This window comes from Vigna radiata, chromosome 1, assembly GCF_000741045.1.
Source record: "Vigna radiata var. radiata cultivar VC1973A chromosome 1, Vradiata_ver6, whole genome shotgun sequence".
Classification (NCBI taxonomy): Eukaryota; Viridiplantae; Streptophyta; class Magnoliopsida; order Fabales; family Fabaceae; genus Vigna; species Vigna radiata.
This window is the reverse complement of record NC_028351.1, coordinates 5,182,919-5,203,200: the sequence shown is the minus strand read 5'-3', so window position 1 is coordinate 5,203,200 and position 20,282 is coordinate 5,182,919. Positions and strand designations below refer to the sequence as shown.

General features: G+C 30.8%; 2 protein-coding genes across 2 annotated transcripts; one reads left to right on the top strand and one right to left on the bottom strand.

Moving 5' to 3' along the window:
* The first annotated feature begins 1,580 nt into the window (after nt 1-1,580).
* LOC106768650 (TORTIFOLIA1-like protein 2) lies at nt 1,581-5,982 on the top strand. Its single transcript, XM_014653940.2, has 6 exons — nt 1,581-2,460; nt 2,696-2,890; nt 2,975-3,077; nt 3,302-3,948; nt 4,291-4,992; nt 5,556-5,982. The coding sequence occupies exons 1-6, from the start codon at nt 1,831-1,833 to the stop codon at nt 5,739-5,741; spliced, it is 2,463 nt and encodes an 820-aa protein (XP_014509426.1). The 5' UTR covers nt 1,581-1,830; the 3' UTR covers nt 5,742-5,982.
* A 2,704-nt stretch (nt 5,983-8,686) lies between these two features.
* Nucleotides 8,687-15,095, bottom strand: LOC106765073 (lupeol synthase). The gene is made up of 14 exons (XM_014649572.2): nt 14,886-15,095; nt 11,868-12,341; nt 11,711-11,795; nt 11,458-11,624; nt 11,186-11,374; nt 11,005-11,118; nt 10,688-10,807; nt 10,475-10,597; nt 10,226-10,381; nt 10,100-10,146; nt 9,708-10,029; nt 9,484-9,564; nt 9,303-9,386; nt 8,687-8,970 (listed from the first exon to the last, which is right to left on the bottom strand). The coding sequence occupies exons 1-14, from the start codon at nt 15,078-15,080 to the stop codon at nt 8,860-8,862; spliced, it is 2,268 nt and encodes a 755-aa protein (XP_014505058.1). The 5' UTR covers nt 15,081-15,095; the 3' UTR covers nt 8,687-8,859.
* Between the last annotated feature and the right edge of the window lie 5,187 nt (nt 15,096-20,282).

Here is a 20,282-nt window from a genome sequence, read left to right as displayed (position 1 = left end):
TTTCTACATCCTTTCTAACCCCTTTATATACCATTTGTGCACCCTTCTGCAGCCTCTCTACATATTTTTTATAAAGAGGTAGAATGGGTTTACACCCTTTGTACACCCTTTATACACCCTTTGTACACCCTTTATCCAACATTTGTAAACCCTTTGTACTCACTTTATACACACTTTGTACATGATTTCTACATTTTTCTTCATCTTCTTACGCCCTTACTAAACCTTTTCAAGAGTCTTTCTACACCCTTTCTAACCCCTTTATATACCATTTTTGCACCCTTCTGCAGTCATTCTACATATTTTTTAAAAAGAGGTAGAATGGGTTTACACCTTTTATACACCCTTTATACACCCTTGTTACACCCTTTACACACCCTTTACACACCCTTTATACACCCTTGGTACACCCTTTACACACCCTTTATACACCCTTGGTACACCCTTTACACACCCTTTATACAACATTTGTAAACCCTTTGTACTCACTATATACACACTTTGTACATTATTTCTACATCTTTCTTCATCTTCTTCACCCTTACTAAACCTTTTCAAGAGTCTTTCTACACCCTTTCTACATCCTTTCTAACCCCTTTATATACCATTTGTGCACCCTTCTGCAGCCTTTCTACATATTTTTTAAAAAGAGATAGAATGGGTCTACACCCTTTGTACACCTTTTATACATCATTTGTACACCATTTATACACCCTTTATTCTACATTGGTTGTTTCATGTTTTGTTTGTGTGAATGTAGGAAGCTCAATCTTGAGGGTTATCGTGACACTATATAATGAGTTATGCATGTGGTGATACTAATAGGAAGTCTTAGGCTAAGGTGCTTCAATATGGCCTAAGACATGGAATACACCAAGCTTGTGTATGTGGTAGAGTGAAACCCATTGACAATTATTTTACAAGAATAACAGAGGTCACCACAAATGCAAGACCTGTTATAGTTCAACATTCATACTATATCTGAATAGTCAAGTCTAGGGCAAATATATGATTATGATGTTTTAAGTAAAATGTGACATATGATATAATATTAATGTAATATGTTAATTATTTTCTTTACCAATTTACTCTTTTTATAATTTTGCGATTGTTTGTTTGTGTATGATTTATTTTCTATATACTAAAGCCATTAAACATTTGTTTCATCTCCACTTCTTATAATTTCTTTATTTAAAAATATATTTTAGATTATGTAATTTATAAATTGTGTCTAAATTATGCAATCCAAAAAACGACTCATAATTTAGATTTTTCCATGAAAGTGCATGAAGAAAGCATGGGATAAAGAAAGAAAGAGTTCAATATTAGATATAGGTACCAATTACACAATTGTCTACCAAAGAAGATTGTTGATATTTTTAAACAAAGATAAAGGTTTTCCTCTTTAACTTGTATAAAGGAAGGTGCAGATAGAAAGCACGGGTGCAAGAAGAAAATGTCATGTTAAAAGCCGAAGACAAATGGGTTTCCTATGGGCCGAAAAGAAAAGGGTCCTTAAACAGAAATTCGAATTGATGGGCAGAGCGCGAAATTTGAAGTATGAATTAGTAATTGGAATGAGAGTACAAGTCTGAACAAAAATTGAATTTGTTTCTCTATTCCACTCTTTCTCTCTCATCACTGATCGTAAAATAGAAAACCAACAGAAATGAGCATGAGCGTGCCTTGTTCTTCTTCTCGTCCTCTGTTTGCGTGCGGGGGACATGTTTTGCCAAACCCGAGGTGAATTTGGAGATTCGCTCCGATTTGAAATTTGAATAATATCTGAAGTATCCTTGTGGAATGGTGATCTGAAGCGAAGGAGAGAAGATGAAGAAGGGACAGGGTGGCAGCGGTGGTGGTGGCGGTGGTTTGGAGCTGAAGCAGAGAATAGTATGTGCGCTGAACAAGGTGGGAGATCGCGACACGCAGCAAATAGGAATGGAGGAGCTAGATCGTGTGGCGCAGGGTTTGAGGCCTGAAGGGATATGGTCGTTCCTGTCGTGCATTCTGGAGACGGAGTGGGAGCAAAAGGCTTCCATAAGAAAGGAATGCGTGAGGCTGATGGGAACCTTGGCCACTTACCACGACACCCTCCTCCTTCCTCACCTTCCCAAGATGGTCGCCAGCATCGTTAAGCGCCTCAGGGATCCCGACTCCGTCGTCCGGGACGTCTGCGTCAACACCGTTGCCCTTCTCGCCTCCAAGTTGGGTCTCGCCCTGTCACACAAGGACAAGGTCTTTCTCTTGCTCGTCAAGCCCATTTTCGAGGCTCTCGGCGAACAGAACAGGCATGTTCAGTCCGCCTCTGCTCTCTGCCTCGCCAGGATCATTCACAACACCCACCATCCTCCTCTCTCGCTCCTCCACAAGATGCTTCTCAGGACTCTCAAGTTGCTTAAAAACCCTCATTTCATGGCTAAACCTGCCCTGCTTGACCTCACCAAGACCCTTATCCAGGTTTCCTTTCCTTCTACCTTAATTCATTCATTCATTCATATACACGATACTGGGCGCATTTAAGATTTGCATTAAATTAACTTTCTGTACGAATGGAACTCTAGTTCTGATAACAAATCATCTATAAGAGACGACCTATCTGTTGTCTTGTACCAAATAAACACCTAAGGAATTGTATCTAAATTTTTATCCCACAAGATTGCATGGAAAATTATCTGTTTCTTTCATTTTTCAGGCTGGGGGTGCTCCAACGCAAAATATTCTCTCCGCTGCAATTGGCAGTATCCAAGACGCCCTAAAGCACAGTGACTGGACAACTCGCAAAGCAGCTTCTGTGGCACTGGCGGAAATCGCTCTGGGCGGTGCTTCTTTTTTGGGATGTTTCAGGGCTTCCTGTGTTCAGTCCCTTGAGTCGTGTCGATTTGACAAGGTGCTTTTCTAATTATTTTTTTTATATTCATCTTTCTTGTGACTCAATTTATTACATTCTTATTCATCCTTGGTTGTGTTATAGGTAAAACCAGTTAGAGATGCTGTTTTGCAAGCGCTTAAGTATTGGACAACTCTTCCGGCTCCCGATACTCCTGACCCTTCTGAAACCGGATCCTCCTTAAAAGGTTTGCCTATGTTGTCTCTTTTGTGAACAACAATACTTGATATTTAATGTCTGAAGAGTGGACACCATTTCTACTTCTTCGCACCCAGTAACTTTGTTCGTCTTGGCATCATCGTTATCTATGTTGTGAATTTGTGATGCGCCCTTCTGATAGTGATCATTCTATTCATCGACATGCTTTCATTGCTTATTGTTTATGTTGTGTTCTGCTCATGCTTTTCACAGAAAATATCTGCAGAGGCGACTCTTCTGATCTTAGCAGTACGACCGAATCCAGACAGAAAGATGTTAGGCTCCAAAAGGTTAATATGAAATCAACTATGGGAAGGATTCCTTTGTCTGTTAAAAAAACATGTCAAAATTATAACAGGAACACTCAGCATAAACCTGATGATTGGCATGTTGAAGTAGCAGTTCCCAGACCCCACTCTGTGGTGGAATTCCAGAATGAAGAATCAGAGAGTTGTTCTGTCTCTAAGCCATTGGAAACAATGAGTGCCGATGTTTCAAGCATGCAAGACGTTGGTTATGAATATGTGCCTATGGACGACAAGCAGGAGTGTTCTTCTGTTTCTAATCTTGCCACTGATAACTTTGAGACCAAGTTTTTAACTACTCATGACTGCTTTATAAATAGTGGAGTACCAAAGCCAATTGCAAGAAGCCAACGGTATAGTGAAGAAATAAGTTCTGACGAACAAGTGTACTCCGTAAAGATGCAGCACCCTAGTAGTTCTGATTCTACAATCACAGAGCCAAGTCGTCGAACTACACATGAATGCTGTATGCAAATGGCAAATGAAATGATTTGTATTCAGAATCAACTTTCCGATATTGAAATCAAACAAGCTAACATGATACACCAATTACAGGTATTATACATACGTATATTCACAGCACGTGATTCTAAATTCTTCACTCTGTTGTTGCTAGTCATTTTCCTTTATCCGATGGTTTCTTGAACTTAGGTTTCGTTGTTTTTTATACAGTGTGAAACTGGTGAAGTACCTAGACTAGTTTTGCATGTTTCTATCAGTCGTATACGAACAACAAAGGCAATGAACTGAACCCTACGTAGATAATGTTAATTATGGGACTTCTGGCACACACACACAGGCATACTACTATTATACTGGATTTTTAGTATTTTTTTGTCATGCATCACACAGTATATGGAACATCTTTTGTTTAGCATACTGACAAATCTTTTTCAGATGTTTTCAACTGGCATAATGGATGCCCTTTCTACAATCCAGTCAAGAATGACAGGCTTAGAGAATGTCTTTGATAGATTATGTCGTGAATCTTTTCAAGGAGGAAGGCATTCTTATTCTGAAACCTCCAAATTAGGGAAGCAGAGTGAAATTGTAGCCTCTCCCAGGTTCTCCATCTGCACTCCAAGGCCCTCTGTAGAAATTAATAATAAGCAATCAGTTTCTGTGTCAGTTAAAAATTCTGAAGGTTGGGAGAAAAGGACATTTTCAAGAAGCCAACCCGGGATTCATTCTGTAGATAGTTCAGATATGTGGAAAAGTTACAAGGTCAAGGCTGGTAGAAAAGGTACAGAGAAGGATGTTTTGAACAGCTCAGCGAAGGATGCAACAAGAATGGGTTTGGTAAAAAATGATGGTGTCATTTCTGCTTCTAGAACAACCAATGCCAGAAATGGCTGGTCTGAGAATAACACAAACTGCTGGAAGCATGTAAAACGTCTTTTATGTGAAGGGGATCTAAACAGTGCCTATATGGAAGCTTTGTGTTTCAACGATGAGTTTATTCTCGTTGAGCTTTTGAATACTACTGGTCCAGTTGTAGAAAGTTTATCCGTAAAGACAATCAATGCTCTTCTTAGCACTTTAGCATCACATCTTCTCGAAGGAAAATTGTTTAGTATAATAATCCCTTGGCTGCAACAGGCAAGTTCGCTTACCCTTTTATGTATGCATAGAGATAGATTGATTATCATTTTGAATTCCGTGTTCCTTTCATTAAGTGGCTTCCTTGGAATAAATAAGAGTAGCTTTAAAATCTGTGCAGATCTCAATGTTCCTTTGATGGTTATTAATGCTTTTTATGTCAGGTGAAAAAATGTTGATGGGAACTGATAATAACTGTCATGATCTGAAATGTATTATTATTATTATTATCATATATATATATATATATATATATATATATATATATATATATATATATATATAACAACTGGTAGTTATGGGTAGCATTTAAGAGCAATAATGTGTTATTAAGATCATGTGAGAGGATGCTATGTGATATGTAATAACTTGTTCGGCATTAGCTGTTCTGTATTACTTCTGTAGTAGAATTAGAAACTGCCTTGCTCAATATGCATAACTGAAATACGAACAAGCCTTTGCTTCTAAGTTGGGCACTTCTGTCTCTGAATTTATATGCCGTATACTATTCTGCTACCAAGTAACTTTGGGAAATCTGATCCTTTATGGTAATCTTATTTTAGATTGTTGAAATGAGTACTATCCATGGACCAAATTGCATTTCTATCTCTATGGAAGCCAAGGAACATCTTTTATCGGCAATTCAGGAGGCCGTGAACCTGCACATTTTCAGTCATTCAGAAAGAAGGCGTGCTGCTGAGTTAGCAATGAAATTACATCATATATGGGGTAAGACAGCTGAAAATTGATATTTGTGTAGCTGACCAATTTCATCAATGTAGCCGTTTCCTGTTGGGGCTCGGATCTCGTCCCTGGTTGAACTCACCCAGTTCTTGCGTTGTGTTTTACGAATAATCTGCTGCTATTTCCGGAATTATTGATTTGTGGAGTGTTTTTTTTTTTTTTACCCCGATTGGTAGCTGTGTACTCTGATAGGAAAAAAGAGTATTGCATCTGAGAATGGATATCGCAATTATGTTTGTTTTTTGAGTGCTTATTTTCTTACGTATTTGGATAACTCCAAATTATAAGGAGAAGCAAAGCAAAAGTTTCGGCAGCTAAACATTTTTCATCCCTTGCAAATCTCAATTTAAGAGAGAACACTAAAGTAATGTCAAAGTTGGGTCTACGTGAACTGTTTTTCGCCCACTTTTTAAATGAATATTTAATGGAATAACGACGCTATGAATTATTTTATTTTATTTCTATTTTGAAATAAAAATTTATGGTTAATTTTATTTTATATTTAATGAATATGAAATTTTTATCTTATTTTCATCTCTTTAAATAATAAATATACTTTTTATTTATTTTTGTTTTTTTTTATTATTATTTTAATATTATTTAATTAATTAAACATAAATAAAATTTCTTCAAATGAAATGAATTTATGAATCAAAGAAAATATAGAAAATAAGATTCTTTATATATTATTTTGTAAATGAAACATACATAATTAAATACTTAAAATTGAAAATCAGACAATCTTATAAAAAAATAATAAATGAAAATATTTTAAACATATAAAAGTAATAAAATGTGAAACTTAAAAACTATTTCATTTATTAAAATTAATAACGCATTGCATAAAGATAAAATACGAAATGAAGGTTATGACAAAAAGAGAAAACTTTAAAAATATAAGTCAGTAGAAGAAAAAGTGTAAGATAAAAAAGAAAAGATACAAAAACAAAACACGATATATATATATATATATATATATATATATATATATATATATATATTGAATATTAAAGATCAATAATATCTTATTTTTAATTTCTTAAACAAAATAATTAATAAATATATTTTTAGTTTTATGCAAAAGATATTTTAAAATAATCATTTTTTAAATTAACTTAAATAAAAGATATTAAACAAATATTTCAGCATTCTTTCAATTTTTATTTTTTTATTTGATTAAATATATATGAAAAACTATATATTTTATTCATATATTTAATATATAAAGTAAAATGCAATAAAATATCAAACATATATGAATCTTAATTTCTTAAACCAGATAATAAATAAATATATGTTTTACTGTACATACTAAAACATATTTTAGTAAGTTAAATTTTTTTTTGTTGTTTTTTCTACAAATTGTTCTATAGATTTATTGATTTGAAAGATAGTATTTTTTAAATTATTTTTGTATCTATCGATCTTCTCCCATCGGTAGTTAGCTCGCCTAAACGTGTATCAATCAGGAACAAAGTCATCAACCTTTCTCTTTCTCATTTCAGCAGAGGTGGGAGACTTATGTATTATATGATGTGTGTGTCCATCAAGTACATGTTTAGGCAAGTTGACTATTGATGGACAGGTCGATCCGTACAGATAGTCGTTGAAACTAGTTAAAAGCGATAATTAATATGGTAACGGTCATTAATGGACGGTTAACAGGTATTTTAACGGCCAATAATAGTCAATTAATAGGTATGATTATTATAAACTCTATAATTCTAGGTTTGATGCCAAAGTAAAAACACTTTTGGACATAATTCCATTTGTTGAGACCTCATTGTGAAGCATATCTGACAGACACGAACAGGCCTAAACCAAAACAATCTTGCTTTTCATGATCTTGAAGACAGAATTAGAGTCTGCAAACTCAATCAATCTATGAGTGAGAGTTACACTCCAGCATATTCCTTTAAATTACAAAACTTGAACATATTTTGCAATAATTTTAAAAAGGTTTAATTGTTTGGATGATCATCACTTTTAAGGCAATGTGTTACTTGGTTCCTCATTTAAAAAAATGTCAATTTCGTCCTTAATTGTGTTATTTTGTATCAATTAAGTCCATTTTTGTTCATGACTTTTAAATGTTTAATGTTGACTTATTAGGTATGCTATGGTGAAAATTTTGTAGTGTCATGACATTTGTTTTTTGCCATGTAACTCATAAGAGCTTTTTGATGTGGAAATTTGGGATTAAGGTTTTGGGAAAAAAAATCAATGAACATTTACAAATTGAGGATTTAGAAGAAAGGAAAATTAAGGATTTCATTGACAATAAAGTAAAAGTGGAAAATCAAACTTCCTTTTATAGGAAAGTAAATTTTATTAAAGACTGAATGTGCCATGATATTAAATATACATGATTGTGAGTCTATTTTAGGCTTTTTGATGTGAAAATTTAAGATTAGGGTTACCTTTACGAATTAGGAATTTCAACAATGAGGAAAAGTTAATTTGAGAATTTTATTGACATTGAAGTAAAAATGGAAAATCAAATTTTCTTTGACAGCAAAGTGTGTTACATTGAATATCGAAGATTCCATTGAATACGATTGCATGATACTTTACACATTTGTAATCATACAAATGTGTTTTGTCACATCACTACATAATTAACACCTGAAAACTTAGCATAATGATCTTAATTGATGCACCTTAACATATTTGAGGACGAAATTGTTATTTTTTTTTAAAGTATAAACAAGTATACACATTATCCACTTACCCGAGCAATTAATTTTTTTTTTTAAATTAACAAGCCTCTTGTTGATTACCTATACGATTCCCTTCCCAAGGGATTTGGACATCACATACTCAATCATAGTTCTAGAGTTATTTTAATCTATAGTGTTAATGAGGCTGAAAGAGATGAATGCATTTGTTTAATAAGAAGGAAATTAACTAGAAATTTAGCATTGTTTATGCCTAGTGTTACAGACAGGGTTATTCTGGAAAGACTAATTGAATATTATAATCACATGCTCGAGTATTTATTTTATATTGTGCGGGCAAGCACATAATCCTGTAAAATGTAAATTATATTACACATGTAGGAGTTGATTGATGCGTAGTGGAAAAGCAATTAGGAAGTTGAGTTAAGGTTTTGGGTCCTCAACCTTAAACCTGTAATACTAGGCGACGATACTCTCCCAAAGCCCATATGGGAAAGATGTTTCGATAAGATGAGTAGTTCAGGGTACAGTTCCTCATGAATACTCCCGTTATCTCCTGTCCACACATTCAATACAAAATATTGCTCATTCGGAATTTTGTCTTTCACTATTTTTTTTTAAATATAAAAGTTAATTTTGTTAAGACTATTTTATACTTATAAAAATTGTGAGATATTCAAATAGTGTCCAAAAAACCTTTTTTCTTAAATTTATATTATTTTTTAGTAGGAAAATATTTTTTTTGACACAAACTTATATTTAGGTATATTTTAGTTATTAAAAAAAATTGTATTTATAAAAAAAAGAAAAAGAAAAATTGAAGGGTAAAGTCTGTATAAAATTTTGTTGGGTGTAAAAATTTGTTAGGTATAATATGAAATCAGTTACCTGCTGTGGGAAATCTCCATCTTCCATTTGTGAATTGATAAGTAACTTTATTCCACGATGTATGGGTGTTGGATCTATCTCAGCCTTTATTCAGCAAATAATTAATTCACAATTAGCACAATTCAGAACTCTTGTACTCATTCTTTGGAATATGAATATCTTTTAGTACTTTATTGCTAACCTGTCCTGCATGTATAAGGGACAACACAGCCCACGAAGTTTGAACTAAGTTTGCTCGGTTGCCTTCTAAGTTTGTATAAACCTAAATGACACAAAAAAGCTGAGTGTTTATAATTCTTAATCATGCTCGAATTAGTTTACTTTACTATGTACGTATTGAAAGCTAAATGGGTGAAAGTATATCTATATCTATATCTATATCTATATATATATATATATATATACCTTGTTTTGGCTGGACAAATAACTCTCTCCCCATCCACCATTAGGAAGCTGCTTGGACAACAAAAATTGACAAGCCTTGCGTAGGGAAGGGCTGTTATGGTAGTTCTTTCCATAGGCTCTTAGTCCCTCTACAGCGAACCAGGTACCATATGTATAACAAATACCCCAACAACCGTACCACGACCCATCAGGATTTTGCTTCCTTTCAATGAAATCGATTGCTTTCGAAATACTGCTATCTATTTCCCTTCTCCTGTGCTTTGGATATAGCTTTCTGAAGAGAGCCAGTGCCTGCACTGCTGATCCACTGCATTCCACATACCTGTGGAAGATAGTAAGTTAGTAAGTGCAATTTGTTTGTTAATTCATGGTCAGATATTGTAAAATCTTACTCCGTCTCAATCAGAGTGTCTTCAAAGAATTCAGTTGGGTTGAATTTCTGCAGCACACACACTTAGCATAAGATGCAAGTTGTGACACGGTAAAAGGAAAAAACCGACATTACTGTATTTTCTTACCTCTAACCAACGATAGGCTCTTTGAGGTTCCCATGCAGGGAAACCGCCATTACTGCTCTGTAGAGAGAGGATTACATTAACAGCGTCAAAAAATCGCTGTGTTTCCATTTGTTCTCCAACTAGATCAGTTGGCATTTCTGACAGAAGGAGTGCGACCTATATACATAAATATAGTATAAGAGTATATTATTATTATTCATGTATATGTCTATGTCTATGGATGGATTGATTGATTTTGGTGAATCTTGCCTTGAGTCCTTCTGCGGTGCAGTCGGAGACTTGCCAACCTTGATCATGCATTGAAAATGTCCAGCTTCCTTTGGATACGTGTCTGTACATTGCTTTGAAGTCACCAGATGGGTTTTCACTCACCTTTTAATACATTTTAATAAATATTAACACTCTCATTTATATATTGCAAACCAAGTATTGAGTATGTGTTATGAGCGACGAAGTTACTACTTGTGAAGCCTTCACGAAGTCGTGTGCTTTACGAAGTGTAGGCCCGTACTCTTCACTCACATCACAACTAAGTATTGCTTGAATAGCAAATGCAGCATCCCACATTTGGCTCCCAAAACTCTGCAGTGGTAAATTCAATTACATTTTTCAACTTTTAGAATGATTTAGTGATTAAGAGAAAAATTAAAAGAAAAAATTAGTTTCTTTTTACATGTTATTTTTTTCCTAATTTTAATGAATGTGGAATTGTTTTCCTTCTAAAATTAGAAAGAGGAGAGATATTAATTTTGTTTCCTTTAGGTAAGGTATTGTGGTACCTGGATTTTCAAGCCATCTTCTGCGAGCCAGAAGTAATCAGGGATTCGGGCTAAATGAAGTTTGTATGCCTCTGAGTTAGGGTCCTCAACCCAACGCGCAAGCAAGCACAGAACCTGTGATTAATTTCCATTAAGGAAGCTAAGCAATGAATTTATCAATTAATAGTAATAATTAATTTACCTTCTCTACACTTCCAATGCAAAGGTATCTACTGTTCTCATCCTCGTAACGTACATGCTCAATTGCTATTTGTAATGCCTTCTGTCTGAGCATGGAAAAGGGCCAGCAATTCAGGAAACGCTCTCCCACGTGATGAAGAAATCCCCATAACATGTCTTGGATCAAAGGATGTGGATAGTACAGATCCTCCTAATAATATACACTGCTTGTTTAGTTACTCGTTCGTTCAAATATACAGACAGATTTTAAATGTAAAGATTTTATATATTGACCTTAGCAACAGTGTTGCGGGCTTTATTCCAGTTGATTGCTTCATAAGGCTCATTATACATTTCTTCTCTGAGTGATCTGATTAAGGCAGTGATGGGACCTACGAACCTCTTCCCATATAAGTATGACATGGGCATGTAAACCAAGCGACAGTAGCACAGCATTTTCCCTGCATGTTTTCAATGTATTAGTTAAAAGTAGTAAGTTGTAGAACGAAACCCTAAACCATGCATGCCTCTCAGACTGATTTTTAACCTGGATGAATGGGGATGGCTTTGGGTAGAAGCCAAAACTCCGGTGGAAGTGGATTACAGCCACACCATTCATACACACCCAGTACCTATATATACAACAATACCAATCAAATGTCAAAATCAATCAATTCATTATATATTTATATATATTCATTTACCGTGACCCAGAACTTTCCCCATGAGGGAATAGCCACTAAACCACCATGCTCCAGGATCCACTTTCTTCCTCTGTACATTGCCCGCTCCACACCATCTTCAACCCCTTCACCAAGTATCCTCAACGCAATGTAGCTCAGTGCTGATCCAAACATTGTACTATCACCCTCTATATGGAATCCCCAACCTCCATCTTCGTTCTGATGATTATACAAATATCTCACTATTTCCTTCTTGTGTTCGGCTCCTAAAACAACATCAAGGGATCCTGTGATGTATAATGCCATCACCAAAGGTTGAAGGAAAAATAAAGGCCCAGCTGATTCTGCAGGCCAGTGCCCATCACTGCCCTGAATGGATGAATAGAAACTGATGCCTCTTCTGATTGTAGTAATCAACGCTTCCATCGTGACATTTTCTCTATCTCTTACTTTCACTGCCGCCGGAATCACCCCACATTCATTCTCTTTTCTCAGCTGCCACCGTAAATCCACCCAATCAATATTAATAAACACTTCAATTTTAATTATTTTTATTTTTACTTTTTTTTTATGTCTTTCAATTTTTAATCAATAATTATAAATAAACATTCTTCTCGTAATGTACTTCCTTTATTCTATACAATATTTTGATCTTATCACAATTATCTGTACCATCTTTGGAAACATTAATTACCACGTATCTAACTTTTTTAGAAAAGCGACAAAATTATTGCTTTTAGGAGAAATTATTTGTTAAATAAATTCAATGAAACCCAAACATACTGTTCATAGTTAGACTTAAAAATATATTCATATTATTTTGTTTTTGCATTTTAATGAAATATAATTATTTTATTTTGTATCTTGTTGGAGCTTATGTGGTTACGTGTCTTGTTGGTGTAGTACTGCTAATATCACCAATTTTTGTTCAATATTAAAATTGTGTCTTTTGAGTATTTTAGTTATGTAGAAGATACGCAATTTTGTATATTTTTTTTTATTTACATTGTTATTTTATCTTAAATAAATATTCAATTTGCAAGTGGTTTTAACTGTTAATTTTGATATAAACACAAATTTAGAAAGAAATCAACAAAAAGTTATAATCATACATGAGAAAAGGGTTTACTAATTCATAAAAGTAAATATGTAGTTCACCTCAAATACTTATGTGTTGATTGATTTTTACTGTCAACAAATAATATTCTTTATCATGGAGAAATAATTATGTTAAAAGAAATAAAATGACACATACACACGCATATATATATATATATATATATATATATATATATATATATATATATATATTTATATTTATATTTGTATATTTTAAATAAGATTAAACTAATTTTTAATTAACCATCATGATTTTATATTTANNNGAGAAATAATTATGTTAAAAGAAATAAAATGACACATACACACACATATATATATATATATATATATATATATATATATATATATATATATATATTTATATTTATATTTGAAGTTACTAAAGTATCAATGCTTAATTTTTAATTAACCATCATGATTTTATATTTATTATTAAAATATATTTCGTCAGTTGTAATATTCACATGTTATAGTTTATTTGTTATTAATGTAATGACCTAATTTTATGAGTACTGTACAGAGAAGGGTTTAAAGATGAAGAAGAATAATTGTATTTTTAAGTTAAACTCTAAAAATTATAAATAGAAAATAAATAATTTTACTTTTCGATTTATTATTATAGCTAGTATTATCTCAAAATTATTAATATTAAATATATTTTTGTATAAATAATATAATTAATGTGCTAAGTTATGGGATAAAACATATTCCTTATTAAAATGTATTAAGAAAATTCACGGGTTATTTATTATTTCGTTGTAGTGTAACTTTTAATAATAATAAAAAAATGTTTTAGTTCCTTGAGGGAGGGGTTTGTATTTGTACATGTGGGAGTTTCGCCTTCTGTCTTCTGTTGGTAGTTCGAAAGAAAAAGGGAAATGATAACCCTAAGTTATCGCTCATAGTATTTATTCCTTCCACGAATCTTCCTTCTGTAAGTCACTCGATCACGTAGGTACAACCACATTTTTCTTTTGGAAAAATTTCTTTTAACAACACTTTTTTAATAATTTTTTTATAATGCATATGTGACAGTTTATAATTGATTCGTTTTTAATATTTTTTAAACATAAATTCCAATAAATTAATAAAATAATGACACGTGTTTCGTTGTAAAAAAAATAATTAAAATGTGTTGTCAAAATATCATTATCCTTTTCTTTTTCATCATTTCACTCAACGTAATGTATTATTCATATATATATATATATATATATATATATATATATATATATATATATATATTATTAAGTTTATCAAATTTTTAAAAAGTAATAATAATAATAATATACCTTGATATATATTTGAATATTTCTCTTTCAATTTTGTTCTAATGTTTTATTTTTTAATATTTTTTTTATCGTGGATACAATATTTTTTTAATTGGGTAAATCATTTGAGTACAATTTATATTTTAGTATTATTTAAAAGCTACAGCTTATATAAAATGATTTTATTTATTTATTCTTTATATTTATTTGAAAATTTAAAATTTATTTATTAATCTTGGTTGATGAGAGGAACTTATACCTTGTAAAAGATTTGATAATTCATTCACACCTTAACGAGTATCCTTATGTTATTAAGGTGGATTCGTGGAGTTTCATAATCAATTCGTAAAAGAGTAATGATTATTTGACCTCTTAAGTTTTTTACATTTATTTTATATTATCTCAATTTTTTTTTTTTATTTTTAAAATATAAAAATATATTTAAAAGTGTATTATAATAGTATTATTCTTTTATAAAAAAAAATTAATATACCTAACATGACACACTCATGTATACGGATAAAATGATTATAAAAGTAATTTTTATTTTTTTATAAGAAAAAAAAGTAAAAATAAAAATATTTAAGTGTGATGAAAAAATATTTTTTTTTTTAAAATTTAAAAGTTTTGATGCAAGAAATAATACCTGCATTCTGAGGAAGAGATCTGAGCTTTGTTTGATGGAATGTCGGTTTAGTGTGAATTGGTGTCTTAGCCTTTCAACCTCACGGCGTTCTTCAATGGTCCCTGCGTTTGGATCAAACACCCAATGTTGACGTCCGACGAAATTATTCGCGGATATCAGTTCCTTCCCTCCTTCTCCTATCTTCAACTTCCACATCTTACCAATTCTTTTCCTTTTCAACCCAACTACACCCAACACATCCAACACGTCCACTTATATAACACTTCAAAAAATAATATTAAGAATAAAACATAATTTTTTATTATTATTAAAAAGAAATTACCTGTTCTAATTATTATGTTAAAAGTATTAAAAAGAAATGAGTTTATTGGAAAGAAAGGTTGGTGTCCTCTTAAACCCGTATTGTGAAACTTCTTCGTTACAACTGAGTCCGTATTATATAATTATAGAGGCAACAATCCATAAAATTTGACAACCATAATATCACAACCTAAACCATTAATATATTAACAAAATATAAACATTAACTCTCGTTATATCTATATCTATCATGACTATTAGTTTAAAAGTTTTCCCTTGACTTCTTTACAAACTAATAAAAATCTAAATAACTTTCTAAGAATAAAACCTTATATCAATAATATCTCCTTTTACAACAACCCACAAAAGGAGAAATAAAAAATAAAATGCTTCCAATTAATAAATTATTTACTTATCTAAAATTTGGTTCTATTCTATTATTCTCTTTATTTAATTTTCTTTTCCACGCTATAATATGAAAAAAAGCAACTATAATCAAATTTATTTATAAAGTTAGAGAGTTGAGAGAATATGAATTTTCGATGGATGAAATTTTAAATGAAACAAATAGTGAACATTTATCCTCTGTTTATAAACTTTATATATTCTTTATATGCATCTAAAATTTATCTTTAAATATAACACAGGTTTTAAATTCTCTCAACAAATCTTGTACGAATAAAATATGATATTTGTAAGATGAACACAACTAAAATTTTGCAAGGCCCTTAAGATAAACATTTTTTCAATACATATTATTCCTATATGTATTGAACAATTTCTCTTAATGAACTATATGATTTTTCCTTTTCTCAATTTGTATAATTACGAACATTTATTTATATATCTAAAAGTATAATATACATTAAATCAAGTTTATTTAATAAAGTATCAAACAAAGTTAAAATTTATGAAAGGGTTGTATGTATTTGAACTCCCTAGCACCTTCAACCATATTTTAAGATAGTGATAAAATGATCACTGTTGGTTTCCCCCTCTTCTCTGGGATCTGTACAGTGATTTTGCATGTGACTGCTGAGATTTTGCTTGCAAACAAAATAAACTGAAAATAAAAAAAGAAGCTTATTATCATTTTGGGTGCATGTTTGACCAAAAGTTGCATATTTAAATGGATGATAATATTTTGACAATATTTTTTGATAATTTTTTTTATAACGGAACACGCGTCATTATTTTATTGGTCAATTTGAATTTACGTTTAAAAAAATTAAAAGGAACTAATCATAAAGTGACACATATGCATTGTCAAAAAGTTATTAAAAAAGTGTTATTAAAATGACTTTTTCCTACTTAAATAGTGTTGAACGACTTTCTTTCCCATTTGCCGTTGAGTAGAAGAGAATGAAGCAAATATAAAATTAGTGTCTTTCCTTGAAAAAGTGTTATCTAGTTTCTTTTTCTTATTACTATTATTATTTAAAATAATTACACAAATAAAATTAGTGCCTTCATTAAAAAAATGTTATCCAGTTTCTTTATTCAAATAACACAATTTTAATAAAAACAACACTTGACTATTAAAAAGCAATTAATTTATAAAAAAAATGTTATCTTATAATCTTCATGTTTTATTCCATGCATTTTTTTTCTTCTTCTTTTATCCTTGATTGGAGAGCATTTTTAAACCAGATTAGTTAAGAGAATAGTCTTAAAAATCAGTGAACTAATAAAAATCAAGAAAAGAAGTTAATTAAATGTTGAAAAACTTTTATTTTATTAAAGATTTAAATAATTATAAAAATAAGAATTAAATATGCTTTTGATTTTAACTTTAAATGAAAATTGAAATTAGATTTTCTTTTGTTTAATTTAGTTCCTCAATTTTAGAAATAGGTTGATGTAGTTCTTTTAATTAAATTTTGTTAAGTTATTTTCTGTTCCAAACGTATTTCATGATAATATTTGAGTTATCTACTGTTTGACATAATTTTGCTTTAATATTAACTGAGAAACATGTTTGAAACGTTAAATAAACTTAACAAAATTTAATTAAAATAAATTAAATCCACACATTTAAGTTGAAAGACTAAATTGAGTCAAAAGTTTAAAAGATAGACTAATTTCAATTTTCACTAAAAGTTAAGGAAAAAATACATTTAACCTTAAAAATATTTCTTTTGTTAAAAACTTGGAATTATTTAATAAATTTTGTTAAGATTGTCTTTGAAACAATTGTGTAATATAGAGCACAACCTAGAATGATAGTTTGAAAGACACGTCTTGATTATATTTTAGGTTTAATAGGTTCGGAGGTCCCTATATTTGGGAGTTTGTTTCAATTGGGTCCTCCAATTTTGAAAGGGATCAATTAGGTCCCTAATTTTGTCAATTTGAATCAATAAAAGTTAAATGCAGTTAACGTGAAGTTTTTGAACATGTGGCACGCTGACGCTTCCAGGTGGCACCGTTTCAAGTGTATAGGTGGATTATAAAAGGGTGAAATCCCTAAATTAAAAGGAATTTCACCCTTTTATAATCCACCTATGCACTTGAAACGATGCCACCTGGAAGCGTCAGCGTGCCACATGTTCAAAAACTTCACGGCGTTAACTGCATTTAACAGAAAGGCTTTTATTGATTTAAATTGACAAAATTAGGGACCTAATTGATCACTTCAAAAATTGGAGGATCCAATTGAAACAAACCTCCAAATATAGGGACCTCCGAACCTATTAAACCTATATTTTAATATTCAACAGACCAAGAAGAAGTTTCAAAGTGGTATGACAATGACGATAATTAATTCAAAACTCCATTTAAAAAAGGGAGGAAATCTTATTAAATTAAATGCAAGATCTTTTTATGGTAAACGTGGTGATATTAAATGTTAAACTAACTAATGAATCTACAGGGAACATTGCTCATTGCATGTCATGTACATAATAGTTATAAGAAATTGAAAGCTTCTTGGCATAAATTACGCAAACAAGGGAAACTGAGATTCACTTGGGTTAGGTTTGGAGGAGATATTCATGTATGTGTGTGTGTGTGAGAGATGTTAAAAACCAAGAGCTTTAAAAAAAAAAAAACAGTAGAGTTTATATGAAGTTTTTTAGGATTTCTCCTGTGAGTAGGAGTTCTTGTTGTTTGAAAGACAAGCAACTCTCATGTAAGAATATATATATATATATATATAACATATTTAGTGGAAAAAATAATAAAATTTTTATTCTTTAATTGGAATTCTTGTTGATTTTTTTTATTTTTAACAAATTTTTATTTTCTTAACTTAATAAATAAAAAAATAAAAAAATTCATATTTAGATTATTAGAGACGTATGAAATACTTAACAATTAACACTAGTTTAATTTCAGTTTGGAAAGTAGACTAATGATAATGATGAATATATGATAATTGATGAAAAAATCAATTGTAAATGAAGTAGATAATTAATATTCTTCTTTAATCATTTTTTTTATTCTTTTACTATTTGTCTTTAACATGAACAAACTCTCTTATATTTTGGAGAAATCCTTCGTTAACTGTAGACTTTTGATTCTTTTCTTTGGACTTTTCTTAGGCTAAGATTAAGTTGAATCTGTTTTTTTTTTTTTTTCGTATTCCTCAGCTCGAGTTTATGTTCCAAAACTATCTTGAAACCCTTTCTTTTTTGTTTTCTTAAGTTTAATAGCTAGTTTAATAAAGTAAAATAGTTTTGATTCTCTTTCCTTCACTTAGTAGCGAACCAATTCGTATGCTTTCATTTTTGATGAAAAAGTTTTGTTATGTGTTATAGAGAATTTAGATGAAAATGTTGTTTTGTAGGTACATTAAACTTTTTGTCCATTTTAATTGTGTTGATGATATGATATTTCTTTTGTTGACAAACTATGTTTTTTTTTGTTTGAAGATCTTTTATTATGTTGGAATGAATATTGTTTATATTAAAAATTAATCAATTTTAGTTTTTATTTATATATTTTATTTGGTGTAGATTGTTATGCAAAAGTCTATAGGTAGTAAACATAAAAAAGCTAATCACATAACAAATAAAAATAGTGAGAATTGTCGAGACAATGATTACTAAATACAAGTAATAACTTGAGACAAATTAAGAGAATAAGAAAGACAATTTTGAGAAGTTAATAAAGATTTAGTGTGAGACATGTTGTGAGGGAATACATAGGTGCGATTAATCCAAGATTAGCTAGAATCACTAATAAAAAAATGGTTTTTTAAGTATGTTATTTTAAGTTTTTTATTTTTATTAAAGATAAGACATAATTGCGAAAAACATAAATTTATGGCCGTTGCATTTATAACAAAAATTTACATCAGTTACAAAAGTAACACATAAATTTTTCTTTTTCTAAAACTACATAAACATAAAACATCTAATATAAACCAAAATTTATGTGAGAAAACCCATCATGAAAGTACAAAAACCAGTTTTTAGTAGTAAAATGGAGAAATTTGTTAGCTTCACCTCAATCTTCCAATTAGGTGGAAACACCAAGTGGTTTGTATCGCCTCCGATGTTGTTGGGAGGAAACACCACCGTAGTTCATATCGCTATTGTAGTTGGGTGGAAACACCTATGTCGCCACTTCTTTTGGTCATTGTTGTTTTTTGTCATCGCTGTAGGATATGAATTTTAGTTAAAAACCTGTCGCGCATAATGTTGTCTAGAGTGGACCTTTGTTTCTAAGATTTTAGAAAACTCAATATTTATGTCTTTTACTAGGATAATAAACGTAAATATGAAACAATTAATTATCAGTATATCATTGGTCGTTTTTTTAATTTCTGTTTGTGAATCAAACTTAAATAAGTAGACGTAATAGACTAGTTTAGTATTAGTCAATACTTATGAAAAAATGGTTTTTATGTTAGTTAGATGAGACAATATTGACGTGGGATTAGAATGAAATTAATAATAACAAGTTTGGAGAAATAATTCGAAGAATAAATACAAAATATTTTTTATTAGAGAGCTAATATTGAGGAGGGTCTAGAAAGAAATTAACAAATTGATCAACCATATACTAACAAAAAAGTTGGAGCAACTAATAACTATTAAAAAAAAAATTCACTACAATTAGCGAGGACATCCCTGATGAAAGATTAGTTATGAA